At 42.1% G+C, this 26,956-nt stretch overlaps 1 protein-coding gene across 5 annotated transcripts in view; it reads left to right on the plus strand.

Moving 5' to 3' along the window:
* The window catches only part of chn1 (chimerin 1), a 204,519-nt gene extending 178,001 nt beyond the window's left edge, over positions 1-26,518 (plus strand). For all 5 annotated transcript variants that reach the window (XM_085986143.1, XM_085986142.1, XM_085986140.1 and 2 more), the window contains 5 exons: positions 8,950-9,123; positions 16,005-16,082; positions 17,537-17,674; positions 18,582-18,687; positions 25,659-26,518. In XM_085986143.1, coding sequence (XP_085842269.1) covers positions 8,950-9,123; positions 16,005-16,082; positions 17,537-17,674; positions 18,582-18,687; positions 25,659-25,830 — 668 coding nt within the window. In that variant the 3' untranslated portion in view covers positions 25,831-26,518. The remainder of the gene's footprint in view (positions 1-8,949; positions 9,124-16,004; positions 16,083-17,536; positions 17,675-18,581; positions 18,688-25,658) is intronic.
* The last annotated feature ends 438 nt before the right edge of the window (positions 26,519-26,956 follow it).

The raw sequence follows: 26,956 nt of genomic DNA on the forward strand, positions 1-26,956 counted from the left end.
TTACATAGCAAAATAACATTGCATTCATGCACTATCTGTTAAAGTGTATTTGTTTGGAAGATTCTAAGATGCAATCATAGAACCTCTTTAAACAAGGCAGTTCAACTGCTATATTGAAACAATTTATTTCATTAGAACATTGAAAGTTAAGAGAAGATCTAAATGCTCAAAATTCTGAAAGATTTTGATAAGGAAAAACTATTTCCCACTGGCCAATCAGTTAGTACCAAGAGGGTATAACTTAAGATAATCACCAAAGGAACAAAAGAGAGGTTAGGAGAATTTTTTTTAAGCAGAGAGTTGTTAAGATATGGAATGCCCTACCACAAACCAGGACAATGGCCTGTTCATGGAAATATACTTTGTTCGAAAACCTTATTAGAAGTAGATGTACTTTAATTGAGAACCATTTGACCTAACCACCTGCTTTGTTCTGTGAATACTTCATTAAGACAAACGAGTTTTAGAGTCAGATGACATAGATTTAGTTCTGATATTTACTAGACGGATACTGTTGACACTCCAAGGAATAGTCCCTGGAACCAAGTATATGTATGATTGAAAGTTTTATTTGATTTTTAAAGATCCATTTTTGATTTTCATTGTTCTTCAAACTTCAATTTTAAAACCTAAAATGTAACACTAATTTTCATGTAGATTCATAGAATTTTACAGTGCGGAAGCAGGCCATTTGACACATCACTCCTGTGCCAGCTTTCAAAGAGCTATCCACTTAGTTCTGATTCCTTTTCCTGTACCCTTCAAAGTTTTATTTTTCAATTATTTATCCAGGAAATTGTGTGATGGGGGAGCGCAGGGTTGCAGGTTGGTGGTGTATGTAGTTGCAGCATATCTGGATAGGATAGAAGGACTAGATGATTTCTTCTGTCCTTTTCATAGGTTATTTTTACATGGCTAAGACATATGAAAACATCAAAATAGTTGCAGAGCTTGCTATGGATTTATCTGCTAAGATTCTAATGTATCGAAGAACTGGAGAAACTTTATTTTTAAGATAATTTGCAGGATGCACAGGTTGTGCCTAATGCTGCATGCATTGCCACATTCTTGACTCCAAGATAAATAAGCATGGCCCCGATATTCACTGGGGCGGGGGAAGGAGTTATGGGAAGTCCAGGTTTCCCCGAATGCCGTGGGGTTTTAACTCCATGGTGTGCGTGTTTTTAAAAGATTCCCCGCCTGGAAGCCAGCCCGATTGACAGGCTTGCCTGCCTGTCAGGTGTGGAAATCCTGTGGCACAAGGATGCAGCCCAGGAGCAGGTAGGGTTAGTGTTTGTTGGAGGTAGAGATCGCAGAGGGGGTTTGGATAGAGCATGGGTGGGGGGGTGGTCATGGGTGATCTCGGGGTGGTCGAAGATTGCGGTGGGTTGGGAAGAGTTCAGAGGGGGATCAGAGATTGGGGCGAAAAGATGGGGGGTCGGGGGGGCGGGTGTCGAGGGAAGGTTGTGGCGGTGGGGGGGTTGTTTACAGGTAAACTGATTGTCCTGGAAGAAACACTCATGTTCTTCCTGGCCCACAAGCAGTGCTGTAAATGCAATACCTGATGGATTCAGCCCTTCTCGCTTCCTTTTACCTGCCGGGTTTCCCGAGGCCTATCAAGGCTGCATTTTTAACAAGGGTTTAAAATAGAAACCCTGTTGAAATGAAGGCATGCAACCTCCTTAAATGGTTTCAACAACCAACCCACCTCTTGAGAATGGATTGGTCGCTTGTCCTGCCTCCGTTAAAACCGGAAGTAGATGGGTTGGGTTCCTGTTTCAGATTTTTAACATTTTAACCTCCTGCCCTACCAAGCCCATATAGTGTCTTTATCATGTTAGTGGGGCCAGGAATAAGGTTATCAACTCTGCTACAAGGAGTTGTGATTTTGATTTCTAATGGTCTCATGCACCAATTAAATGTGTGGTTTAAAAAGTGAGGAAGAATAAAACCATTAAATTTTACTGACAATCTTATAAATACAATATTAAGATTTTAACAGAATTCTGGACAATAAGCTCTAGCAGTCTGCCCTTTTTGGATGTTTATGCTGCTGGGTTTATTCAAAATCATAGGAACACAGAAACAGGCTATTTTTCCCATCAAGTCTGCATCAGTGTTTTTGTCCATGAGCCACCAAATCTAACCCCACTCCCATTCATCTCCCCACACCATTTAACATTTCTCCTTTTCAACCAACTACTTGATTCCATTTTTAAAGTACTTAAGGATTCTGCTTCAACATAGGTTTGTGGCAGAGTTTCCATATTCTAACCACATTTTGTGTAAAAAAAAAAAAAAAAAAAAAAATTCTAACATCCCTTGAAGACCTCTATCAAGTCAGTTCTCAACCTTCTTGAATCCAATGAAAAAATCCTAATTTCTCAGATTTCTCTTTGTAACTGTAACCCCTCATCCCTGATAACATCCTAGTGAATCTATATTTCCTATATTGGGATATCCAAAAGTGTACACAATACTGTAATTGCAGTCTAACTGAGATCTTGTGCAAGTTCAACATTGCCTGCTTGCTTTTGTATTCTGTGCCTCTAAATAAAAAACGATTCTGTTTGTCTTTTCATGGCCTTATCTACTTGCACTGCTACCTTTTATTAACCTGTGCATCTGCACACCAAGGTCCTTCTGCTGCTCTATTTAAAAACTTACCATTTAAGGCATACTTCCTTATTATATTCTTCCTTCCAAAATGTAGTACTTCACATTTCTCTACATTGAACTACTTTTGTCATGTAACTGCCTTTTCTGCTAGCCTATCTATGCCTTTCACCACCTTTAGCACAATTTGCCAAACCCCCTAATTTCAACAGCAAATGTAAATACTGTTGCCTCAATTGACAAGACAAGACCATCTATGTATACGGTAAATAACAGCCGCTCCAACACCATTCACTACATCATTCCAGTCCAAAAGACGTTCTTAACTCCTATCCTTTGCTTTCAGCTGTCCAACCACCTCTCTATACATGTATAGAGTGGAACGGCTGACTAGCTGATGTGCGCATTGTCACCTGCTGGAGCCTGGAACGATCCAGAGGCAAAAAGATTTCGTGCTGTTGTGACCTTGATGACCACAGGCAACATATGGTCAGCTCTCAGTCTATAATCCAGGATTGACTGCAGCAGGTGGCGCAGGGCAGTGACAGCCTCGTTGCTGAACCGAAGCCTTCAAACACTTTAGTCCTTGGTGAAACTGAGGCATATTTTTCAGTTTCTGTACACCCTGTAGCACGGATATTGGCACCTTTGTGCAGATTTCTGCTCTTTCTCCTGTTGTTCCTGTTCCTCTTCTGCACCCCCCAGCTCAGTTTTGCCAGTATGACTCCCATGATGAAGAGGACTCACTTGTTTGAATCTGAAAAGACTAAGAAATTCAAAGAAAACCTCTCCCCTTCAAAATATACAGCTCTGCACTAGCCAGCACTTACTTAGCCATGTGAGTGTCCCTTTAAATATCCATGGTTTACTTCCTCTAACAGCCACTTTTCTGAACGGGTCCTTCACCGAGCAGTTATCTCGACTTTTCCTGTGAAAATTGCAGCAAGGTCCTATCTACATGATAGGACCCCTAAATACTGTTACCACCTGATACGTGCGGTTTCTTAATTTGTGGAGGAAAGGTCAAATGGTTCGAGACTGACACCAATACGGTTTATAGTGGCTATTTTATTGTCAACAAGTAAAAGATCAATCCATGTAAGTATTTAAGCAGTAGTTAACAGAATAGGACAAGAATTGATATTACCCGCCCTATTCTAGGTAAGGCCCAATGTCTCATTTGCCAGTTGCCCATAAAGCTGCGCCTTCCTCTGTTGCCTTGACTCCACACTCCTTCAGCGTGACTCCTAGTTTTGACCCTACAACTTAAACTGCAAACTTGGCTCTGCTTTTAAACCCAAGGAACAAGGAAGCTATAGACTGTTTTCTTGTCCTTTGGAAAGTCAATTACTCTAGCAACACACCTATCCAATCTCCTGAACCATCACAACTGTAGTTAGCACCTCTGTCCAACAGATAATCACCATCCTGTTTGTTTGACTATTGCTCAATTTAAACAAAAGCAAAATACTGCAGATGCTGGAAATCTGAAATAAAAACAGAAACTGCAGCATGTGGAGAGAGAAACAGGTAACGTTTCAGGTCGATGCCCTTTCGTCAGAACTGGAAAAAGTTAGAGATGTAACAGATTTTAAGCAAGTGCAGGGGCAGGGAAAGGGGGGGAGGGGAGGAAGGAACTAAACTAAAGGAAAGGTCTGATAGGGTGGAAGGTAGGAGTGATTAAATGACAAAAGGTATGATAGTACAAAGCAAAAGGAGATGGTAATGGGACATGTAAAGAAACAAAAGATAACTCTAGAAGAGGTGTAAATGGGAATGGCAGAATCATCAACATCTGCCATCTGAAAAAATTGGGGCAGAGGTTATGGTCTGAAATTGTTGAACTCGATATTGAGTCCAGAAGGCTGTAAAGTGCTTAATTAAAAGATGTGAAGTGCTGTTCCTTGAGCTTACGTTGAGCTTCATTGGACCAGTGTAAGAGGCCAAGGACAGAGAAGTCAGAGTGGGAGTGGAGCAGAGAATTAAAGCGACAGGTGACAGGAAGCTCGGGGTCACACTTACGGACTTAACGGAGGTGTTCCGCAAAGCCGTCACCCAATCTGCGTTTGGTCTCCCCACTGTAGAGGAGACCGCATCGTGAGCAGCGAATACAGTATACTAACTTGCAAGAAGTACACGTAAATCACTGTTTCACCTGGAAGGAGTGTTTGGGGCCCTGGACAGTGGGAAGGGAGGGGGTAAAAGGGCAGGTGTTGCATCTCCTGCGCTTGCACAGGACGGTGCCGTGGGGTGGGGGTGTTGGGGGCGATTGAGGAGTGGACCAGGGTGTCCCGGAGGGAGCTCAATTTAAACTGTAGTTTCCTGCCTGGCATTTCAAAGGAACATGAGAGAAAATTAAGACCATCCTAGATGGGTAATATGATCTTGCAGCTAGTCTATGGTTAGCTTCGGTGCCTCCATTGTTCTGGCCAATCTGATGTTAACACATCACATGGGTTGTTGTCTGCTTGTTCCTGCTTCCCCATTGTCCCGACTAAATTACAATATTAGCATATACTAATTGGAACAGTGACCCCATCATATGGTCAACTTCTGACTTGCATCAGCAATCTGTGAGTTTAAATGGTATCACTTTGAATGATATGCAATGCAGGATGGTTAATAAGGCCAAGCAAAAGATGTTCATTTTGCTCCTATGTCCAATATTCTTGCATAAGGGTGGACATCTGGACTGCTCATGTCCTTATGGCATTCAAAATAGCAGCAAAGACGATACGCACAAGATCAAGGAGGTAAGTACAGCACCACCATTTTCCCCCTTAGCGCCTCGCTAGCAGTAGGCGAAGCAAGTGAAAGTCATAGAAACATAGAAGATAGGAGCAGGAGTAGGCCATTCGGCCCTTCGAGCCTGCTCCGCCATTCAATGAGATCATGGCTGATCATCCAAATTCAGTACCCTGTCCCTGCCTTCTCCCCATATCCCTTGATCCCTTTAGCCTTAAGAAATATATCCAACTCTTTCTTGAATATACTTAATGAACTGGCCTCCACTGCCCTCTGTGGCAGAGAATTCCACAGGTTCACCACTCTCTGGGTGAAGAAATTCCTCCTCATTTCAGTCCTAAATGGCTTACCCCTTATCCTTAGACTATGACCCCTGGTTCTGGACTCCCCGGCCATCAGAAACATCCTTCCTGCATCTAGTCTGTCCAGGCCTGACAGAATTTTATAGGTTTTGATGAGATCCCCTCTCAATCTTCTAAACTCCAGTGAGTATAAGCCTAATCGACACAATCTCTCCTCATACGTCATTCCTGCCATCCCAGGTATCAGCCTGGTGAATCTTCGCTGCACTCCTTCCATGGCAAGAACGTCCTTCCTCAGGTAAGGCGACCAAAACTGCACACAATACTCAAGGTGTGGTCTCACCAAGGCCCTGTACAACTGCAGCAAGACATCCTTGTTCTTGTACTCGAACCCTCTTGCTACGAAGGCCAACATACCATTTGTGTTCTTAACCGCCTGCTGCACCTGCATGCTTACCTTCAGCGACTGGTGCACAAGAACACCCAGGTCTCTTTGCACTTCCCCTTCTCCCAATCTATTGCCATTCAAATAATAATCTGCCTTCCTGTTTTTGCCACCAAAGTGGATAACCTCACATTTATCCACATTATAGTGCATTTGCCATGTTTCTGCCCAATCACCCAACCTGTCCAAATCGTACTGGAGTTTCATGACATCCTCCTCACAGCATACCCTCCCACCCAGCTTTGTGTCATCTGCAAATTTGGAGATATTATATCCAATTCCCTCGTCCAGATCATTAATATATATTGTGAACAGCTGGGGTCCTAGGACCGATCCTTGCAGTACCCCACTAGTCACTGCCTGCCATTCGGAAAACGACCCGTTTATTCCAACTCTTTGCTTTCTGTCCGCCAACCAGTTCTCTATCCAAGTCAATACCTTGCCCCCAATCCCATGTGCCTTAATTTTGCACGCTAATCTCTTATGCGGGACCTTATCGAAAGCCTTCTGAAAGTCCAAATACACCACATCCACTGGTTCTCCCTTATCTATTTTACCAGTTACATCCTCAAAAAATTCCAGTAGATTAGTCAAGCATGATTTACCTTTTGTAAATCCATGTTGACTTTGTCCGATCCAGTCACTGCTTTCCAAGTGCTCTGCTATTACATCTTTTATAATAGACTCTAGCATTTTCCCCACTACCAATGTCAAGCTTACCGGTCTATAATTCCCTGCCTTTTCTCTACCACCTTTTTTGAATAGTGGGGTAACATTAGCTACCCGCCAATCCATGGGTACCGTTCCAGAGTCTATCGAGTTCTGGAAGATGACCAGCAATGCATCTACTATTTCTAGGGCCACTTCCTTAAGTACCCTGGGATGTAGATTATCAGGCCCTGGGGATTTATCGGCCTTCACTCCCATCAATTTTCCTAACACCATTTCCCTACAAATACTGATTTCTTTCAGTTCCACCCTTTCATCAGACCCTATGTTCCCCGGCATCTCTGGGAGGTTATTTGTGTCCTCCTTTGTGAAGACAGAACCAAAATATGTATTTAGTTGGTCTGCCATTTCTTTTTCCCCATTATAAATTCCCCCGATTCTGACTGCAAGGGACCTACGCTTGACTTCACCAATCTTTTTCTCTTCACATATCTATAAAAGCTTTTACAGTCAGTTTTTATGTTCCCTGCAAGCTTACTCTCATATTCTATTTTCCCTTTCCCTTTCCCTTTCCCTTTGTCCCCCAAAGCAGCCGCAGCCACAAAAGTAAAGTATTTTATTTCAGATGTTTACATAAAATAATTACTGATTTGATGAGGTAAAAGAGAGGGTTGATGAGGGCAATGCGGTTGATGTGTACGTGGACTTCCAAAAGACGTTTGATAAAGTGCCACATTATAGGCTTTCCAGCAAAGTTGAAGCCCGTGAAATAAAAGGGACAGTGGCAGCATGGATACGAAGTTGGCTAAGTGACGGGAAACAGAGTAATGGGGAAGGGTTGTTTTTCGGAATGGAGGAAGGTATATAGTGGTGTTCCCCAGGGGTCGGTACTAGGACCACTGCTTTTCTTGATATATATTAATGATTTGGACTTGGGTGTACAGGGCACAATTTCAAAATTTGCAGATGATACAAAACTTGGAACTATAGAGAACAGTGAGGAAGATAGTGATAGATTTCAAGAGGACATAGACAGGCTGGTAGAATGGGCAGACACGTGGCAGATGAAATTTAACGTAGAAAAGTGCGAAGTGATGCATTTTGGTAGGAAGAATAAGGATAGGCAATATAAACTAAAGGGGATGCAGGAACAGAGACCTGGGGGTATATGTGCACAAATCGTTGAAGGTGGCAGGGCAGGTTGAGAAAGTGGTTAAAAAAGCATATGGGATATTGGGCTTTATAAACAGAGGCATAGAGTACAAAAGCAAGAAAATTATGATGAAACTTTATAAACACTGGTTCGGCCGCAACTGGAGTATTGTGTCCAATTCTGGGCACCGCACTTTAGGAAGGATGTGAAGGCCTTGGAGAGGGTGCAGAAAAGATTTACAAGAATAGTTCCAGGGATGAAGGACTTCAATTACGTGGGTAAACTGGAGAAGCTGGGGTTGTTCTCCTTAGAGCAGAGAAGGTTGAAAGGAGATTTGATAAAGGTGTTCAAAATCATGAGGTGTCTAGACAGCGTAGATAGAAAGAAACTGTTCCCATTGGCGGAAGGGTCGCGAACCAGAGGACACAGATTTAAGGTGACCAGAGGACATAGATTTAAGGTGATTGGCAGAAGAACCAAAGGCGGCATGAGGAAAAATGTTTTTACGCAGCAAGTTGTTATGATCTGGAATGCACTGCCTGAAAGGGTGGTGGAGGCAGATTCAATCATGGCTTTCAAAAGGGCAGGGGAGTGGGACTAGTTGAAGTGCTCTTGCAGAGCGTCAGCACAGGTTCAACTGGCTGAATGGCCTCTTTCTGTGCTGTAACCATTCTATGATATTTACTATACCAATGAAATATTAGAGATGTGAAAAGCAACCATTATTTGACCCATGAAATTAAAGTGGCTATAGATACACCCAATGTTCTCTCTAAACTGCGCGGCCGTGCAGTAATGGGAAAGGTTTGGCGCAGGCTGCCAATGGCTTTGCCATTGTAAACACTGCACATGCATGGAAATTTAAAGGGACTGCACATTAAAAGAAACCGGTCGCGCAGAATGAAGCACAGCTTACCGGGAACATTGGATACACCCTTTTTTTGAATTGAGTTTTTTCATATGAGCGTAATTGTAATTTTCTGATATTTTAAAGGGTTTCTCTTATTCTGTATTCTTAGATTGTGGCTTGAATGTTCACAAGCAGTGTTCAAAGATGGTTCCACATGATTGCAAGCCAGACCTGAAGCATGTGAAAAAAGTCTACAGTTGTGACCTGACAACACTGGTTAAAGCACATAACACAAAGAGACCAATGGTGGTGGATATGTGCATCCGAGAAATTGAAAGCAGAGGTAGGAGCCAGCAGTCAGTCTTGGATTATTGGCAATGATAATTTCTATGTAACCAATTGGAAGTGTTTTTAACTGTACTAAAGACATTATTCTAATTTTCACATTTAGACCATTTACTACTGTTGTGTTCAGTTCTGTACATTCACTTCTGTAAGATAAAATTTACTTACTGAAACTGAAACTGGGCAGCATGGTGGCATAGTGGTTAGCACTGTTGCCTCACAGCGCCAGAGACCCAGGTTCAAATCTGGCCTCGGGCGACTGTCTGTGTGGAGTTTGCACATTCTCCCCATGTTTGCGTGGGTTTTCTCCGGGTGCTCCGGTTTCCTCCCACAGTCCAAAGATGTGCGGGTTAGGTTGATTGACTATGATAAATTGACCCTTAGTGTTAGGGGGATTAAATACGTGGGGTTACAGGGATAGGGTGGGATATGTGTTGGTGTGGGGGTTGCGGGGATCGGGTGGGATATGTGTCGGTGCAGGCTCGATGGGCCGAAATGGCCTCTATCTGCACTGTGGGGTTTCTGTGTGATTCTGTGAAACTGAGTAAACATTAGTGGTGGAGTGAATGTTTTCTATTTTTTTGATGCAAGCCTAAGTACATTATGCTTGGAAAGACATGCGTCTCCCACCATAGTGATATAGGTATGAAAAGAGGCATCCAGGGCCCAGGCCTGAAATGGGCGTTAACCCTTTGCATATACAAATAAGGGGCCTAGCGCCTGTTTGATGCCCTCTTTTTTCCAGGCCAGCTGCGTTGAGGAAAACCAGGTCCTCATGCGGCCTAACCAGCTGTACTTAAAGGTCCATCACGAAAAAGTTTTTAAATACTTGCCTGAATGTGGATCTGGAAGGTACAGGAGTACTTCTCCCAGCTCCACATTAAAACTATGGGCTGCTGCCAGCCACCGCTCTCATCCTCTCCCGATCGTTGCCTCTGTCCCTCTTCCCAGTTGCTGCCCTCCAACCCCCCTCTTCCGGTCGTCCTCCCTCCTTCCTGATCTCTTACCCCCCCCCTCTTCCAGGAACTGCTGGCAACATAATGGCCCAAAATTCAAATGGTCTTTGCCAGCGAGCTGCCTGGCAAGGCCCAGCAGGTATCTACAGTTTGCTGGTCTGATGTAAGTGAGGCCTGAGCCCCAATATCGGGTGGGCCTTGGGCCTACCCACTCTGGTGCAAGGGTCGGCATGCCAGCGGGAACAAATTTTTAGGCCATGGTGTTCATGCAAAGTTATAAATGATTTTAGACCTTGAACATTATATGAGAATTACCAAACTTGTGTTTAAATGATTGAAATAGAAAGCTAAAGTACCTACATCATCTACCTGCTTAAAAATAGGCTGTTGCTGTACTGAGCCTTCATATAAGTCCATAAGTCTAGGTTCGGATCGGTCATGGCCCTGTGGTTAGCGGAGCGGGCCCAGGGGCCGTGTAGCCTGATCCTGCTCCTATTTCGTGTGTCTAATTCTGTTAGATGCAGGAGATGGTTCTGTGATAGTGGATTGGCGGTTAGGATCAGATCAGCCATGATCTTATTGAATGGCGGAGCAGGCTCGAGGGGCCGATTGGCCTACTCCTCCTATTTCTTATGTTCTTATGTTCTAATTCTAGTACACAAGGAAAGCAAATGTAATTTAATCTGTGAAACTATTTTGTGGAGATGCATCTCTCTGTGGGTAATTATATATGACAGGATATAAGTAATTGTGTACGAACAGAGAACAGTCGATATATCCTCCAAATTGCTTTGCTGCTGATGAGCTCACCTGTCAATACATTGCTCTTTCAAATGCACTGACATTCACTTTGTTGCAGCCTGAGGAAAGACACGCTTCTTGTTGCACTGAGGATCATATTGTTGCATGCTAGGAAATTCTCCACAATGCATATGCTTGGACTCCATCCTTTTAAAGACAGGTCCAGATGTGACTGATAACTCCCTTCAGCTGACAGTCATCAGTCAGCTGAAGGGTTTTCGAGGGAGGTTGAGGCCTCCGTGTAAAAATAATATTGAGGATACTAAACTACACAAAAGAAAAGAAAAAGACTTGCATTTATATAGCACCTTTCACAACCGTAAGATATCATTAAGTGCTTCACAACCAATGAAGTAGTTTTGATGTGTAGTAAAACACAGTTGTATAGTTTAGTCATTTTATTGTGAAGTGTAATTTTTAAATTTTTTTAGATACCTTATTTTTGAGTTTGTGTGAAGAAAATGGTGAATGAAAGGTTTCTGAAAATTTGGCCCTGAATTTGCGGTCGGAGGCTTCCTGCGGGGAAATGCCTCCAATCCGCAAAGAAGATCCACGCCCACCTGGGGCCTCAGGATCCATGGTGACTCACGCTCCTGGGCCTCTCCGGGTGCGTGCGGGTAGAGGCCCAGGTATCCCAGGGACGCATGCAATTCGCAAGCGCCCCTGGAATCATGTGGGCTGGCCCAACGAATGAAAGAAGGGGATCCCCATTCATGCTTATGGGATTCCGTATGTACGGAATTCCCATAAGCATGAATGAGAATACCCCCAAAAATACATGTACACATCAAATCATTTTTTTTAACTTGCATATTTAAAATTAATGACAATTAATTAAATATTTAAAACAAAAATTTAATTTTTTGAAAAATAAAGAGGCTAAAAATAACCTTACTTTATTTTACAGATGTTTTAATTTTTAACTGATAGAAAAAAATATATTTTTATATTCATTTAAACTCTTACGCTGGTAAAAGCAAGCCTTATGCCTGCTTTTACCAGGCGTAAGAATTTCACGGGCATTCGCTGGGCAGAAGTTGGGCAAATAGCCCAACTCTCTGCCCGCGAATGCCATTTTCCTGGGGATGCGTTGGATCTGTCAGGAAGATTCTTGAGAGATCGCAAGTTCCAGGCTCTTGCGCTTCACGCGCAAAAATCCGGAGCTTGCGAGACCCTTATGGGTATGTACGCACCCATAGGGGCCGCAAAACATGGGCCATTATTTTGAAAGATTTGATTGGCTTCTGCTTTTTCACTGAGAGATTTTCATCACAGTTACAGAGTTGAGATTTGTTGCAGTCAATAGAATTTTGAAAAAAATTTGAGCTGGTTTCATATTTTATTGGTAGATCTTCTCTAGCACTCTTAGATCTGATTTGTTGCTTTTGCAAGTTTGAAATTTGAGCCAATCAAGCATTTGCATGAGGAAAGTGCGATGCCCAGGGCGTGATGATGAGCAGTAAATACACAGTCATTCCATTTTTATATAATAATAGTTCTCCTGTCGTATTGTTCATGGTGTTTTATGTTATGTACATACAGTATATTATCAGGGCCATTGATTTGCAGTGATTGAAAGAAAGAACTTGCACTTATATAGCACCTTTCACAACATCAGCACATCCCAAAGCACTTTACAGTCAATGAAATACGTTTGAAATGTAGACAATGTTGTAATGTAGGAAAAGCGACAGCCACTTTGCACACAGCAAAGTTCCACAAACAGTAATGAGATAATGACCAGATAATCTGTTTTAGTGATATTAGTTCAGGGATAATATTGGCCAGGACACCGGGAGGAACACCTCTGCTCTTCAAAATAGTGCTATGGGATCTTTTAGACCCACCGGAGAGGGCAGGTGGGGCCTCGGTTTAACGAAAGATGACAGTGCAGCACTCCCTCAGTAATGCACTGAGGTGTCAGCCGAGATTTAGTGCTCAAGTCTGTGGAATGAGACTTCAACCTTCTGACTCAGAGGCGCGAGAGCTTCCCACACTGACACGGCTGAATAAGTTATTTTAATTAACGAGTATTGTAGGACTAATCGTGATAATTGCAGACTTGGATTCTATGATTATATGCATGGAAACAGTAAATAAGTGATCTTGATTGTTATAAAGGTATGGGTGTTCAGGGTGATGTGATATGTGGCCATGACAGCATCGGGGATGGTGAAGGAGATTTCTTAAATGGTTTCCTAAGATGTGAGATGGGGAAAGTTGTATTATAAAGGTCAGTATTTATTTTTAATTAATAGAGGTTTTCTCAGGTCACTGCTTGAAAACAAATCCACACACACACTCACACACTCACACCCACACTCACACTCACACTCCTAGTTCTGCCTTTCCCAGCCTGCTGAGTCTTTTAAATAATACAGGTTTTCCCACTATTGATGAAAGCCTTTCAACAGATTTAAAACATGCTTTAGAACTTGGAAACAGGTTCTTGGCAACAGCTGGGAACATAGCTGTTGCCAATCTTGGGACTTGAGGTTGAGTTGGGGGTCCCGGTAGGGGGTGTGAGAATCTGGTAGCTGTAGAGAGGATGGAGCTGGAATCGGGCCTATTGCCTGATTTTAGGAGCTGCTCGAAGATCGTGGGGTTGCCGGGGCTGGGGAGGCCCAAGGACTTTTTGAGGGCCTGGGGGTAGCACTGCTGCTCCTCCTGGCCCACAAGGAGTTCAAAGACAGGCAAAGTTTTAAAACTTACCTGGACCTCTTCTGACCACCACCTCCTGCTGTGTTGCTGCATACAGCATGGGACTTCCCCTACATGGACCTTAAAATTACATTGCAGCATCAGTGACATTATCAGACCTCAACTTTTGAATCTTAATTAGGCCCCTGCCTGCTTTTAGCGGGAGCCTCGTCCAGCGCCTGAATCGCTGAGGCCGGGAACACGGTGGCTTGGAGGCGGGATCTTGATTTTTAGGATTTTAATCCCTTGCCCTACCCTTTCTTGGGTGGGGGTGGGGGTTGGGGGGGGGGGGGGGGGGAGTTAAAATCAAGGCCTTTGTCTGAGGTAAAAATGAATCATTTAATAATAGATTAAATCTGATATTTAGCTGAAATGGAGGCTTTTAAAATTCATTTGGCAGCTTGTTTTTAATTAATTTCAAAGAAACAAAAAAAATTATAGCATGGGGACAGGCACACTTGGACTGAAGGAATCATAGTGATGCATCTACACTCAGACTGTAGCACCCTGTGAATTGGAGGCACAGAGTGCTAGCTCTGCATTCGTGAACCACTTGGACTTTTACAACAATTCAATGGCTTCGTGGACACTTTACTGATACCAGCTTTTAATTTCCAGATATTTTTAAACTGGATTCAAATTCTCAACTGCCATGGTGGGATTTGAACTCCCATTCTCTAGATTAGTAGTCCAGTAACATGACCACTACACTTAAAGCAGGAGAGAAAGGTGGAAAGGTTTAAGGAGAGAATTTCAGAGCGTGGGGCCTAGACGCTGAAGCCACAGACGCCAATGGAGGTGATGGGAGGGGAGGATGTACAAGAGGCCAGAGTCAGAGGAACAGAGAGTTTTGGGGAGGGGCAGGAATTGTAGGGTTGGAGAAGGTTACTGAGATAGGGAGGGGTAAGGCCATGAAGGGATTTAAAGATGAGGATGGGGAATTGGAACCAAGGACAGGAGTGATGGGTGAACAGGACTTGGTGCAGGATAGGATTTGGGCAGCAGAGTTTTGGATGAGCTGAAGTTTACAGACTGGAGGATGGTAGGCCAGCCAAGACAGCATTGGAATAGTCGAGTATGGAAGTGACAAAGACATGGATAAGAATTTCAGCAGTAGATGGGTGGAGGCAGGGGAAGTTACAGAGGTGGAAGTAGGCTGTAGGAGAGAAGTGGGTAAAAAGGAGGATGGGGATTTGGCCATTGATCTGAAAACAAGGGTGGCAGGAAAGGAGGAGGCAAGCAGCTAGACAAAAGTCAGGCCCTAGAGGTCAAAATACTACCAATGGAACAGGGTAAGTTTGTGGCTGACAGAATCGGGGCTCAGGCTTGAAAATAAACTCAAAGGGAGGATCAGGCCACGGGGCCCAAAATATGCTTGTTTGGAGGCAGGATTTTTTATCAGTGGCTAGAGCTCCGTACCAGACCCAGAACATGGACAATTTGGATTGTAACTACCAGGGATCGGGCTTTCAGGTCTGAAGAGTATTCAGTGTCGGGGGGAAAAGGGGGAGCTAGGAATACAACATTCCTTGGCCGGGCAGGCAGGCTCACTGAGGAAGTAGTGACGATTGCACTGGTGCAGCAGCCAATGTCTAAGGTGCAACAAGGCGGGGATGGTGGGCGGGTGATATGATCACAGGGGAGGCTTGCTATGGAGCTCACCCATCAGCTAGGCGTGATGTGGTTAACACCCAAAGAGGAATGACATGTTGGAATTCTGGGCTTGGGAGACAGAAATGTGGAAGGAATGTAGGCACAATATAGCGGCAAAGATGGCAAATGGGTTGGAACGAGGTTGGTGGGGATTACATAGCACATGGGGATGAGCAGGCAGACTGCCTTCAAATGTTTGGAGGCAGGTTGCTCAGAACAAGGCCTGAGGCTGAAACTCAACCTAAGAGTGTCAGAGAACTTGAAGGGAAAATACCCAAAAGGGAGACTTCCGGTATGGGGCAAATTTTTACAAAATTAATTTCAATTTACACTTGCAAATTTCACCTTACCTTTAATTTCCTTTATCAGTATTGTTGACACCAATGAAATCTCAGATCTTTAGGCTGTGCTAAAGCAACACCTAGTTGTTCGAGCCTGCAACTGCAACCATACTCAAACACAGTGTAAAATAGTAGCTTTATGTTATCAGCTGGGGTGTTACTACAGGTAAACGTTAATAACGTTCGCTAAAATTTAACATTGTAAACCCCGATCACAGCACCACCTACAGGTATTGCAGGTAAATCTAATATAAAAGTGCCATTAAGACTGTTGCTATAGGGTTTTCAATTTATTTTGAAATGGAATGTGTTGACTCACCTATTTTTAATATATAAGGTATAATTACTTGGGAGTAAATGTTTTATTGTATTGCCTATTTCATAATGTTCTGGAGAATCCTTTTTATTAAAATTTTTATATGTTGTAGGTCTGATGTCTGAAGGTTTGTACAGAGTATCAGGGTTTAGTGATCTAATTGAAGATGTCAAGCTGGCATTTGACAGAGGTATGTGCAGTTTCATTTTCAGAAATTTTACACAACTAACAGATGGGTAACCCTCTACGGTATTCACAACAAGCTGATGGATACTATTACCTTGACTAGTTTTGAGATTTTTCACTTTTGAAGATAACTGCATAAATCTAGCTATCTCAAAGTCTAGTCAGAGAAAATGAAAGATTTCAGATTTGTTGTGTTCTGCAGCAGTTGAAAGTTAAAATAAAGATACCGAACATCAATCGCTCCGGCTTCCTAAGCTAAATCAATGGAAAAACTACAAAGACTTCCTATGTCAATTTGGTTACCATGTGAATTCAGGCACACACTGACCTACAACAGCAGCTAGATGAAAACTTGTAAATCTATTTTTATTAGTTGATAGAGATGGACAGATTTTAGCCTTCAAAGAACTTCAGCTTTTCTTCTTGCATGACAGTAATATTATTAAAGTTCTGCAGTCTTTTAATTTAGTGACTTTTTTCATTAGATAGTATGTGAAAGAGGAGCCCAAAATAATCGTAATTCTCACTCTTTTCCCCAAGTTGTATCAATGTTTGCAAAATGCTTTAAATCTACTGCAACTTTAAAAGACAGCCAAAAGAGAAGCTAATACCCCAGTCCTATCTTGTTAAAGGGGACTGAAAAGTCAGATCATTTTATTTTGCTTAAGCCTCTAGCATATTAACACTTCCAATCAAAAGCATAAAACCCCATTAAAGCTGCAAAATCATATGATTAAAAGGGCAATAACAACAGAAAATGCTGGAAAAACTCAGCAGGCCAGGCAACATCCGTGGAGAGAGAAATAGAAAATATTTTCTCTCCACGGATGTTGCCTGGCCTGCTGAGTTTTTCCAGCGTTTTCTGTTGTTATTTCAGATTTCCAGCATCTGCAGTATTTTGCTATCTGATTAAAAGGGCAATTTTGCTCAGTTTTACAAAGTCGCCTCTTTTAATATTTCTGTCCCAAACAAAATCTTCTCTCCTGTTGTGAACCAGTTGGTGCTGTTTTATAGAAAGAAATGCAGCTTACAGCATTGCAGATTTTCACTATCTTTGGGAGAGAATGGAAGGGAGTTTATTCCTTTTCTTGCCTGCTTGATATTGGATAACGTCATGTCGGTGTATATGTAGCTGTTTCCTCAAAATATTGCCTTATCGGATTATTCTACCCAAAATGTATATTATCCTGTTACTATTCATGGTGACATTTGAAGCATGTGATTGAAGCAACTACCTTAACTTTCAAGATGCTGCCTAACAGTGACAACCATAGATAAGTCTGCAGCATGGCCATGGTCTCCTTGCAGAAGGATGTTGTGTGGAAAAATTAGAAAAATGGAAAAACAAAATGGATTTGGTTTTATATTGGTACATATTGAATATAATACAAGAGTATAATCACTATGTTGAACTGAATATCTGTTTTGTGTTGATTTTTCAATCTTTTGGGGTCCTAGATGGTGAGAAAGCAGACATTTCAGTGAATATTTATGAAGATATAAATATTATCACCGGTGCGCTTAAACTGTACTTCAGAGATTTGCCCATTCCACTTATCACATATGATGCTTACCCAAAATTTATTGAAGCTGCACGTGAGTGTACTGATTTTATTTATATCAAAAAATCATGTTATTGATTTACTTATATGTATGTTTAGAAATCTACTTATATATTAAAATTGCTATTTCCTGTCACCTTTCAATATTGTTGCAAATTGTGTCCACACCCCTTTATAACAACAAAAACATCAACAACTTGTATTTATAAGTTGTAATTGCCTGTGATGTCTGTGGGTGGTGCTCTAATAGGGTTTTCAAGTTCACAGAGTCATACCTTTGTCACAATTTTCAATCACAAAGGCGCTACATTTTTCCATATTGAGAGTTTGATTTCAGTCTATCTGCAGTTTCCCGCGTTGGCCATCTAATGACCCATTACCAGTTTGGCTTCAGTAACTCTTCTCTGGTGAGGTAAATGTAACTTGTAACTCTGTTCCATCCATTCATAATTTTAAAGACTTCTATCAAAACACCCCATAATCTCCTCTGTGCTAATGAACACAGTCCCAATTTGCTTCCAACAAGAGTTTTCACTATTCATCACAGGCCTGACCGGAAACTTGAGCAGGCTGAAAAAGGAGGAAATAAGGTGAAACTGATTTCCACCTAACTTGGTGTTCTATTATGCCTGTTTACACCTGTTTTCTGATTGTAACAGAGGTGACAATTGCACCCCAGTAGGTCTGCATGAAACTGCTTTCTCGCACGGTAAATGGGGAGAATCCTCACTCAGGGAACAGACATTCTTTGTAGTTTTAATTTTCCACATTATTTATGAGGGGAGTATTTTAAGTTAAAAGCACTCCTTCCCCGTATGATATCTTTCAAACATCCTACTTTCTGTCAACAGGAAATAAAGCATTTAAGTAAAATTTGCAAACATTTGAATAATCCTTTTTTAAAGGTTTGATGTTTTCATATTTTATTGTTTCTATTGCAGAGATTCCAGATCCTGATGAGCGATTAGAGTCAGTTCATGAAGCATTAAAAATGTTGCCACCTGCACACTGTGAAACTCTGCGGTACCTTATGGCTCATCTAAAAAGGTATATCATACCCATTAATATTAACCATTTGTAAGTAAATGCTATAAAGTTAACAAATATTTTACTTTTGATGTGAATATTATTTTTCTTTCGTTGTTTGAAACATTCCAATTTATAGAATAGCAAATATAAATTGTTATACTCTTATTTTACATGTCTATATTTCTGTTCCCTCACACCTCCCTCCCAAAAAAATTACGCTATTTCTGACTTAGTAGAGTGCAAACTGAAAATGTCTTTAATCAATCTGACAGAAGGTGCATGAATGAAAAACAACAAGCGGTCAACTGATGCCAAACCAGTTTCTCTCCATCCTATAAGAATTGTGAACTTACTGTGTTGGAAAACCATACTGCAAACACCTGTTGAGATTGGAATTCAAGCTTTGGTCTCTCAACCACAAGTATGGTGCACCAACATTGTTGCTTTTGAGCCACCGTTATACAAGTTTTAAAAGAAACCCATTAATGATCATTGTTGCCTATTACTTAATAGTGCGGTATTTCAATTCTCCAATTTAGATTAAGAATTAGTTTCATAAAATAATCCTTTGCTTTCTTGAGGATATATTTCTGCCCAAAGAATACTCTTTTTGTAGGTAATTAACTAGTTTGGAGGTCATGCTTATTTCAAAACTGAAATTTTTATTCCACAAGACAGTTTGAAGTGAGGTGTAGGTATTGGATAAGCAATATATTTTGCCATACAGTATCGTTAAAGGTAACAGTATAATCCATCAGAAGAGCAATTGAATAATTTGTAGCATATCATTAAAAATATATATCAATCTGACACTATGTACAGGAAACTTTGTGCTATCCGGCACCGACGGGACCGAGCTGTTGCCGTCCCATCAAAACTGCCGGACAAACCAGCGCTAATGTTGAAACATACGGAGATTTTGAGCTCCGTATCTGGCAACAAACCCTGTTGCTTTCTAAACAGTCGGCCGTACCTTGCAAGCGTCTCTAGCTTAGCAACAGCTTCAGTGAGACCTTGCAGAGCCTGACTGGTGGAAAAAAAAGCAACAAAAAGAAAAAAAACCTAACGAAACGGCTCCTGATTTTTGCCGGTGGCTCGAGCATTCCGGACAGTTAACCTCCGGATAAACCAAAGTTTCCTGTATTACCATCAAAAGGGTTGCTATAATTAGTTTTTCCAAATCATGCTAACAACTATCTTACCACCACTAAGCCATTGGGGTTGCTTCAAATTAATTAACTCCTTTTTCAATGCCAGATAAGTATATGGTTGAGAACAAGATTGAAAATTAGGATATGTTGAGAGATAGATGACCAAATACTTCTTGAAACAAAATGGTGGTTCTGCTGCTGAAGTCAGCTGCTGCTGATAATAGCATCTGTGGAATCAACAACAACAAAACTTGTATTTCTATGGTGTCCCAAGGAGCTTCACAGGAGCATGATCAGACAAAATTTGACACCGAGCCACATAAGATGATATTAGGACAGAGGTAGATTTTAAGGAGTTTCTTAAAGGAGGAGAGGAAAAGAGGCGGAGAGGCTTAGGGAGGGAATTTCAGAGCTTGGGGCCTAGGCAGCTGAAGGCATGGCTGCCAATGGTGGAGCAATTAATAATCAGGGATGCTCAAGAGGCCAGAATTGGAGGAGTACAGAGATCATGGGGGTGGGGTTGCAGGGCTGGAGTAGCTTACAGAGATAGGGAGGGGTGAGGCCGTGGAAGGATTTGAAAACAAGGATGATGAAAATTTTAAAATCGAGGCGTTGCTGGACTGGGAGCCAATGTAGGTCGTGAGTACAGGGGTGATGGGTGAACGGGACTTGGTGCGAGTTCGGATACGGACAGCAGAGTTTACGATGCACTCAAGCTTATGTAGGGCGGAAGATGGGAGGCCGGCCAGGAGAGCATTGGAATAGTCAAGTCCAGAAGTAAAAAAGGCATGGATGAGAGTCTCAGCAGCAGATGAGCTGAGGCAGGGGCGGAGACTGGTGATGTTATGGAGGTGGAAGTAGGCGGTCTTGGTGACAGAGCGGTATATGGTCGGAAGCTCACCTCAGGATCAAATACGGCACCAAGGTTGCGAATGATCTGGCTCAGCCTCAGACAGTTGCCAGGGAGAGGGATGGAGTTGGTGACTAAACAATGGAGTTTGTGGCGGGGACCAAAGACAACGGCTTCGGTCTTCCCAGTATTTAGTTAGAGGACATTTCTGCTCATCCAGTACTGGATGTTGGACAAGCAGTGTGATAAATCGGAGACAGTGGAGGGATCGAGAGAGGTGGTGGTGAGGTAGGGCTGGGTGTCGTCGGCGTACATGTGGAACATGATGCATTTTCGGATAATGTCGACGAGGGGCAGCATGTAGATGAGAAATAGGAGGGGGGCCAAGGATAGAACTTTGGGGGACTCCAGAGGTAACGGTGCGAGAGTGGGAAAAGAAGCCATTGCAGATGATTCTCTGGCTACGGCTGGATAGATAAGAATGGAACCAGGTGAGGGCAGTCCCACCTAACTGGACGATGGGAGGAGGATGGTGTGGTCAACCATGTCAAAGACTGAAGACAAGTCGAGAAGGACGACGAGGAATAGTTTACCACGATCACATCACATAGGATGTCATTTGTAACTTTGATAAGGACAGGCCATGTACTGTTGTAGGGGTGGAAACCTGACTGGAGGTGGGACCAGTTCAAACTGGACGGTTTGCACCTGGGCAGGGCTGGAACCGATGTCCTAGGGGGTGTGTTTGCTAGTGCTCTGGGGGGAGGATTTAAACTAAGATGGCAGGGGGTTGGGAACCTGAGCAGGGGGACAGAGGAAAGGGAAACGAGGATAAAAGCAAAAGAAAGGAAGGAGAAAAACAAAAGTGTCAGTCAGAGAAATCAACGGTTTAAATCAAACATGGCCACAGTAAATAATAATTCTAATAGGTCTAAGGGCGTTAAAAAAATAAGCCTGAAGCTTTGTGTCTTAATGCGAAGAGCATTCGTAATAAGGTGGATGAATTGGCTGCGCAAATAGAGGTAAACGAATATGATTTGGTTGAGATTACGGAAACGTGGCTCAAGGATGGCCAAGGCTGGGAACTCAACATACAGGGGTATTCGATATTCAGGAAAGATAGGCAAAACGGAAAGGGAGGTGGGGTAGCATTACTGGTTAAAGAAGGGATTAACACAATTGTAAGGAAGGATATTAGCTCTGATGATGTGGAATCTGTATGGGTAGAATTGAGAAATACCAAGGGGCAGAAAACGTTAGTGGGAGTGGTATATAGACCTCCAAACAGTAAGGCGGAGGTTGGGGATGGCATTAAAAGAGAAATTAAAGAAGCGTGCAATAAGGGCACAGCAGTCATCATGGGTGACTTTAATCTACATATAGATTGGGCTAACCAAATTAGTAACAATACTGTGGAGGAGGAATTCCTGGAGTGTTTACGGAATGGTTTCCTGGACCAATATGTCGAGGAACCAACCAGAGATCAGGCCATCGTAGACTGGGTATTATGTAACGAGAAAGGTTTTATTAGCAATCTTGTTGTACGAGGCCCCTTGGGTTGGAGCGATCATAATATGATCGAATTCTTCATTAAGATGGAGAATGAAGTAGTTGACTCAGAGACTAGGGTCTTAAATTTAAATAAAGGAAACTACGATGGTCTGAGGCACGAGTTGGGTAGGATTGATTGGGGAATGTCACTCAAAGGGTTGACGGTGGATAGGCAATAGCAAATATTCAAAGACCGCATGGATGAACTACAGAAAATGTTCATCCCAGTTTGGCACAGAAATAAAACAAAAAAGGTGACTGAACCGTGGCTAACAAGGGAAATTAGGGATAGCATAAGATCCAAGGAGAGAACATATAAATTGGCCAGAAAAAGCAATAATCCTGAGGATTGGGAGCAATTTAGGATCCAACAAAGGAGGACAAAGGGATTAATTAAGAAGGGGAAAATAGAATATGAGAGTAAGCTTTCAGGGAACATAAAAACTGACTGTAAAAGCTTTTATAGATATGTGAAGAGAAAAAGATTGTTGAAGTCAAGCGTAGGTCCCTTGCAGTCAGAATCAGGGGAATTTATAATGGGGAACAAAGAAATGGCAGACCAACTAAATACATATTTTGGTTCTGTCTTCACAAAGGAGGACACAAATAACCTCCCAGAGATGCCGGGGAACATAGGGTCTGATGAAAGGGAGGAACTGAAAGAAATCAGTATTTGTAGGGAAATGGTGTTGGGGAAATTGATGGGATTGAAGGCCGATAAATCCCCAGGGCCTGATAATCTACATCCTAGGGTACTTAAGGAAGTGGCCCTAGAAATAGTAGATGCATTGCTGATCATCTTCCAACATTCGATGGAATCTGGAACAGTACCCATGGATTGGAGGGTAGCTAATGTTACCCCACTATTCAAAAAAGGTGGTAGAGAGAAAACAGGGAATTACAGACCGGTAAGCCTGACATCGGTAGTGGGGAAAATGCTCGAGTCCATTATAAAAGATGTAATAGCAGAGCACTTGAAAAACAGTGACAGGATCGGACAAAGTCAACATGGATTCACAAAAGGTAAATCATGCTTGACTAATCTACTGGAATTTTTTGAGGATGTAACTGGCAAAATAGATAAGGGAGAACCAGTGGATGTGGTGTATCTGGACTTTCAGAGGCCTTCGATAAGGTCCCGCATAAGAGATTAGCGTGTAAAGTTAAGGCACATGGGATTGGGGGCAAGGTGTTGACTTGGATAGAGAACTGGTTGGCAGACAGAAAGCAGAGAGTTGGAATAAACGGGTCCTTTTCCGAGTGGCAGGCAGTGACTAGTGGGGTACCGCAGGGATCGGTCCTTGGACCCCAGCTATTCACAATATGTATTAATGATCTAGATGAGGGAACTAGATGTAATATCTCCAAATTTGCAGACGACACAAAGCTGGGTGGGCGTGTGTGCTGTGAGGAGGATGTCGAGAAACTCCAAGATGATTTGGACATGTTGGGTGATTGGGCAGAAACATGACAGATGCAATATAACGTGGATAAATGTGAGGTTGTCCACTTTGGTGGCAAAAACAGGAAGGCAGATTATTATCTAAATGGCAATAGATTGGGAGAAGGGGAAGTGCAACGAGACCTGGGCGTCCTTGTGCACCAGTACCTGAAGGTAAGCATGCAAGTGCAGCAGGCGGTTAAGAAGGCAAATGGTATGTTGGCCTTTGTAGCGAGAGGGTTTGAGTACAGGAACACGGATGTCTTGTTGCAGTTGTACAGGGCCTTGGTGAGACCACACCTTGAGTATTGTGTGCAGTTTTGGTCGCCTTATCTGAGGAAGGATGTTCTTGCCATGGAAGGAGTTCAGCAAAGATTCACCAGGCTGATACCTGGGATGGCAGGAATGACGTATGAGGAGAGATTGGGCTTGTACTCGCTGGAGTTTAGAAGAATGAAAGGTGATTGAAACGTATAAAATTCCGACAGGACTGGACAGACTAGATGCAGGAAGGATGTTCCCGATGGTCGGGGAGTCCAGAACCAGGGGACACAGTCTAAGGATAAAGGGTAGGCCATTTAGGACAGAGATGAGGAGGAATTTCTTCACCCAGAGAGTGGTGAACCTGTGGAACACTCTACCACAGAAGGCGGTGGAGGCCAGTTCATTAAATATATTCAAGAAGGAGTTGGATATATTTCTCAAGGCTAAAGGGATCAAGGGGTATGGGGAGAAAGCAGGGACCGGGTACTGAATTTGGATGATCAGCCATGATCGCATTGAATGACGGAGCAGGCTCGAGGGGCCGAATGGCCTACTCCTGCTCCTATCTTCTATGTTTCAAACACAGAGTTGCGGGAAAGATGAACACGGACTTGGGAGATGACAACACGTTCATGGTTTTTGGAGAGTAAAGGCAGGTTAGTTTTCCAGGACAGAGTGATCAAGAGTGGGTTTATTGAAGAGAGGGGTGATGATGGCAGATTTCAAGGTGATGGGTACAGTACCTGAGGAGAGGGAACCATCAACAATATCAGCTAACATGTGGGCCAGGAAGGGAAGTTGGTTGGTCAGCAGTTTGGTGTGAATAGGGTTGAGGGAGCAAGAGGTAAGTCTCATGAACAAGATGAGCTTGGAGAGGGCATGAGGGGGGATAGGGGAGAACCTAGAGAAAGTTCAGGGCTAGGACAGAGGGACCTTCGGGAAAGTTTGGCCCGGTGGGCTAGGGGAAGAGAGGGAAGCAGCCGAGGCAGCTGAACGGATGGTCTCAACCTTAGTGACAAAGAAGTCCATGAGCTCCTTGCACTTGTTGGATTTAAGAAGATAGTTTGTAGTGAAGAGAAGAGAAGCCAAGGTTATCTTTGCATTCCAGCATGTTCCTTATATAGTGAGAACTGGTAATGGTTGGATAAAGTAGATTGGAATGTTTGTTACCATGCAGTTTCATTAGATGACCTTAGATGTTCAGGAAGAAGTTTCCTAGAGCTTTCTTTTCCAGCAAGTTTATTTGTTAAATAACTTCAGGAATTCAACAAGTTTGACGGAGCCCATAACAGCATATGTTGTGCATAGTCTGTTGGATGGAGGAAACTTTGTGGACCCAATGGCCTTTTCTTGTTTGACACTTTGTTCTTGTGTATACTCTTTGAGAAAAGATGGGAATTCCTTGATTACTGTTTTGGATGGAAATTATCAGGTTTAAATGAGTTCAATACCATTAGATAACTCTTTTTAAATGGGAGTTTTTCTGTACAGAATACAGAACGCCTTTGCTTGTTTGTAAAGTTGCAGCAACAAAACAATTTTTCCACATTTTGAGTGTCTGATTGGGAAGCTGGTCAAAATTAACGTGTAGGATTTTGTGTTAAATGTACCAATATACTGTGATATGTTAATTTTCAAATACTACTTGATTTGAGTTGTAATTTTATAGTGTTGTGCCTAAATAAATATTGCAATCAAGTAGTATACTAAAATGGATCATTGTTTTTCACAGGGTTACCCTACATGAGAAGGACAACCTGATGAATGCAGAGAATCTAGGGATTGTTTTTGGACCGACTCTAATGCGAGCCCCGGAACAGGATCCCATGGCAGCCTTAAATGACATACGTTATCAAAGACTATTGGTAGAGATGCTCATCCAAAATGAAGATATTTTATTTTGAACCTGTTAGAAGGGCAGTTTAAACAATTGCAGGAAGAATGAGTTAGATTATTTTATCCAGGTAGTTGTTTCAGTGAGCAGGTTGAAATGACAACAATCCTTTGTACTTTTTTATAGTGTACTCCGCTCAGACACCAGTAACGTAATTTTGAATACTAAAGCTGCTGGGTTGGACTTGAGTTCTTTAATGTGAGCTAAAGCTACTGCATGATTTGATCCTCTTTTTTGTCGGGGATCTTCGATGGAAAACAGGAAATATTGTAATGGTTTTTTTTGGATAGTGTTAGGTGAACTTGCTGCATGTTTGTAGGTTGTGTGTGTTTGTCAAATTATGTAACTACACTTGTAGTAGTTTATAATTCTAGACTACGGATGAGGCTACAACACAGGATATCAGAATATACTATAATATTGATACTGCATTTGGTGACACTTGACAGTGTTCATTTCTGCCTTTTGAACTATGGTATAGTTTGTCAGAGTGTAAATTTTACTTGTAGATCTCTTCCCATCTGAAACAAAATGTTTTGTATAATATTTCTGTACAACCTGCATAATCCATACCAAATACCATCAGGTGTTTTTCACTTGGAAACACAAAACAACTTCTGGTTTGTTTTTCACGTGTAACTTTTGTTTTTTTACTATGGCATGCAAACATTAATTTATTAAAATTTCCATCAACAATGTATTTTTTAGAACAAAACTTATATTGGTTAAATATTCAGTAATAACATCAACATTTAGTGATATTCCTGAAAAGTTATTTAATTGCTGTGATTTCAAGGTAAGTATAAGTTAATGGACTACAATAGATATTGATGGCAGTTGGAACTGATTGAACATAGGAAGAACTGGCCCACAGGAGTGAACATGTATTTATTTAAGAACTTCTGGACAAGATCAAGGAATGCATCAGCTTCTGAGTACAATGCTAGTCTGAGTGGGTGAATAATGTGTATATATAGCATTATATTCTGAATTGCTTAAGACCTGAAAAAAATCTGTTTGTAATGTCTCAAGTTAAATCCAGTTTAAAAAAAAAAAAAGTATTTTGCATAGTTAGTTGAACGTAATATAAGCCCAATAGAAATATATTTCCTTTCTTTAAATATCTAAGTTTTCTC

The sequence above is a fragment of the Somniosus microcephalus genome, chromosome 4 (assembly GCF_052327205.1).
Source record: "Somniosus microcephalus isolate GS21.2 chromosome 4, FLI_Smic_1.0, whole genome shotgun sequence".
NCBI lineage: Eukaryota > Metazoa > Chordata > Chondrichthyes > Squaliformes > Somniosidae > Somniosus > Somniosus microcephalus.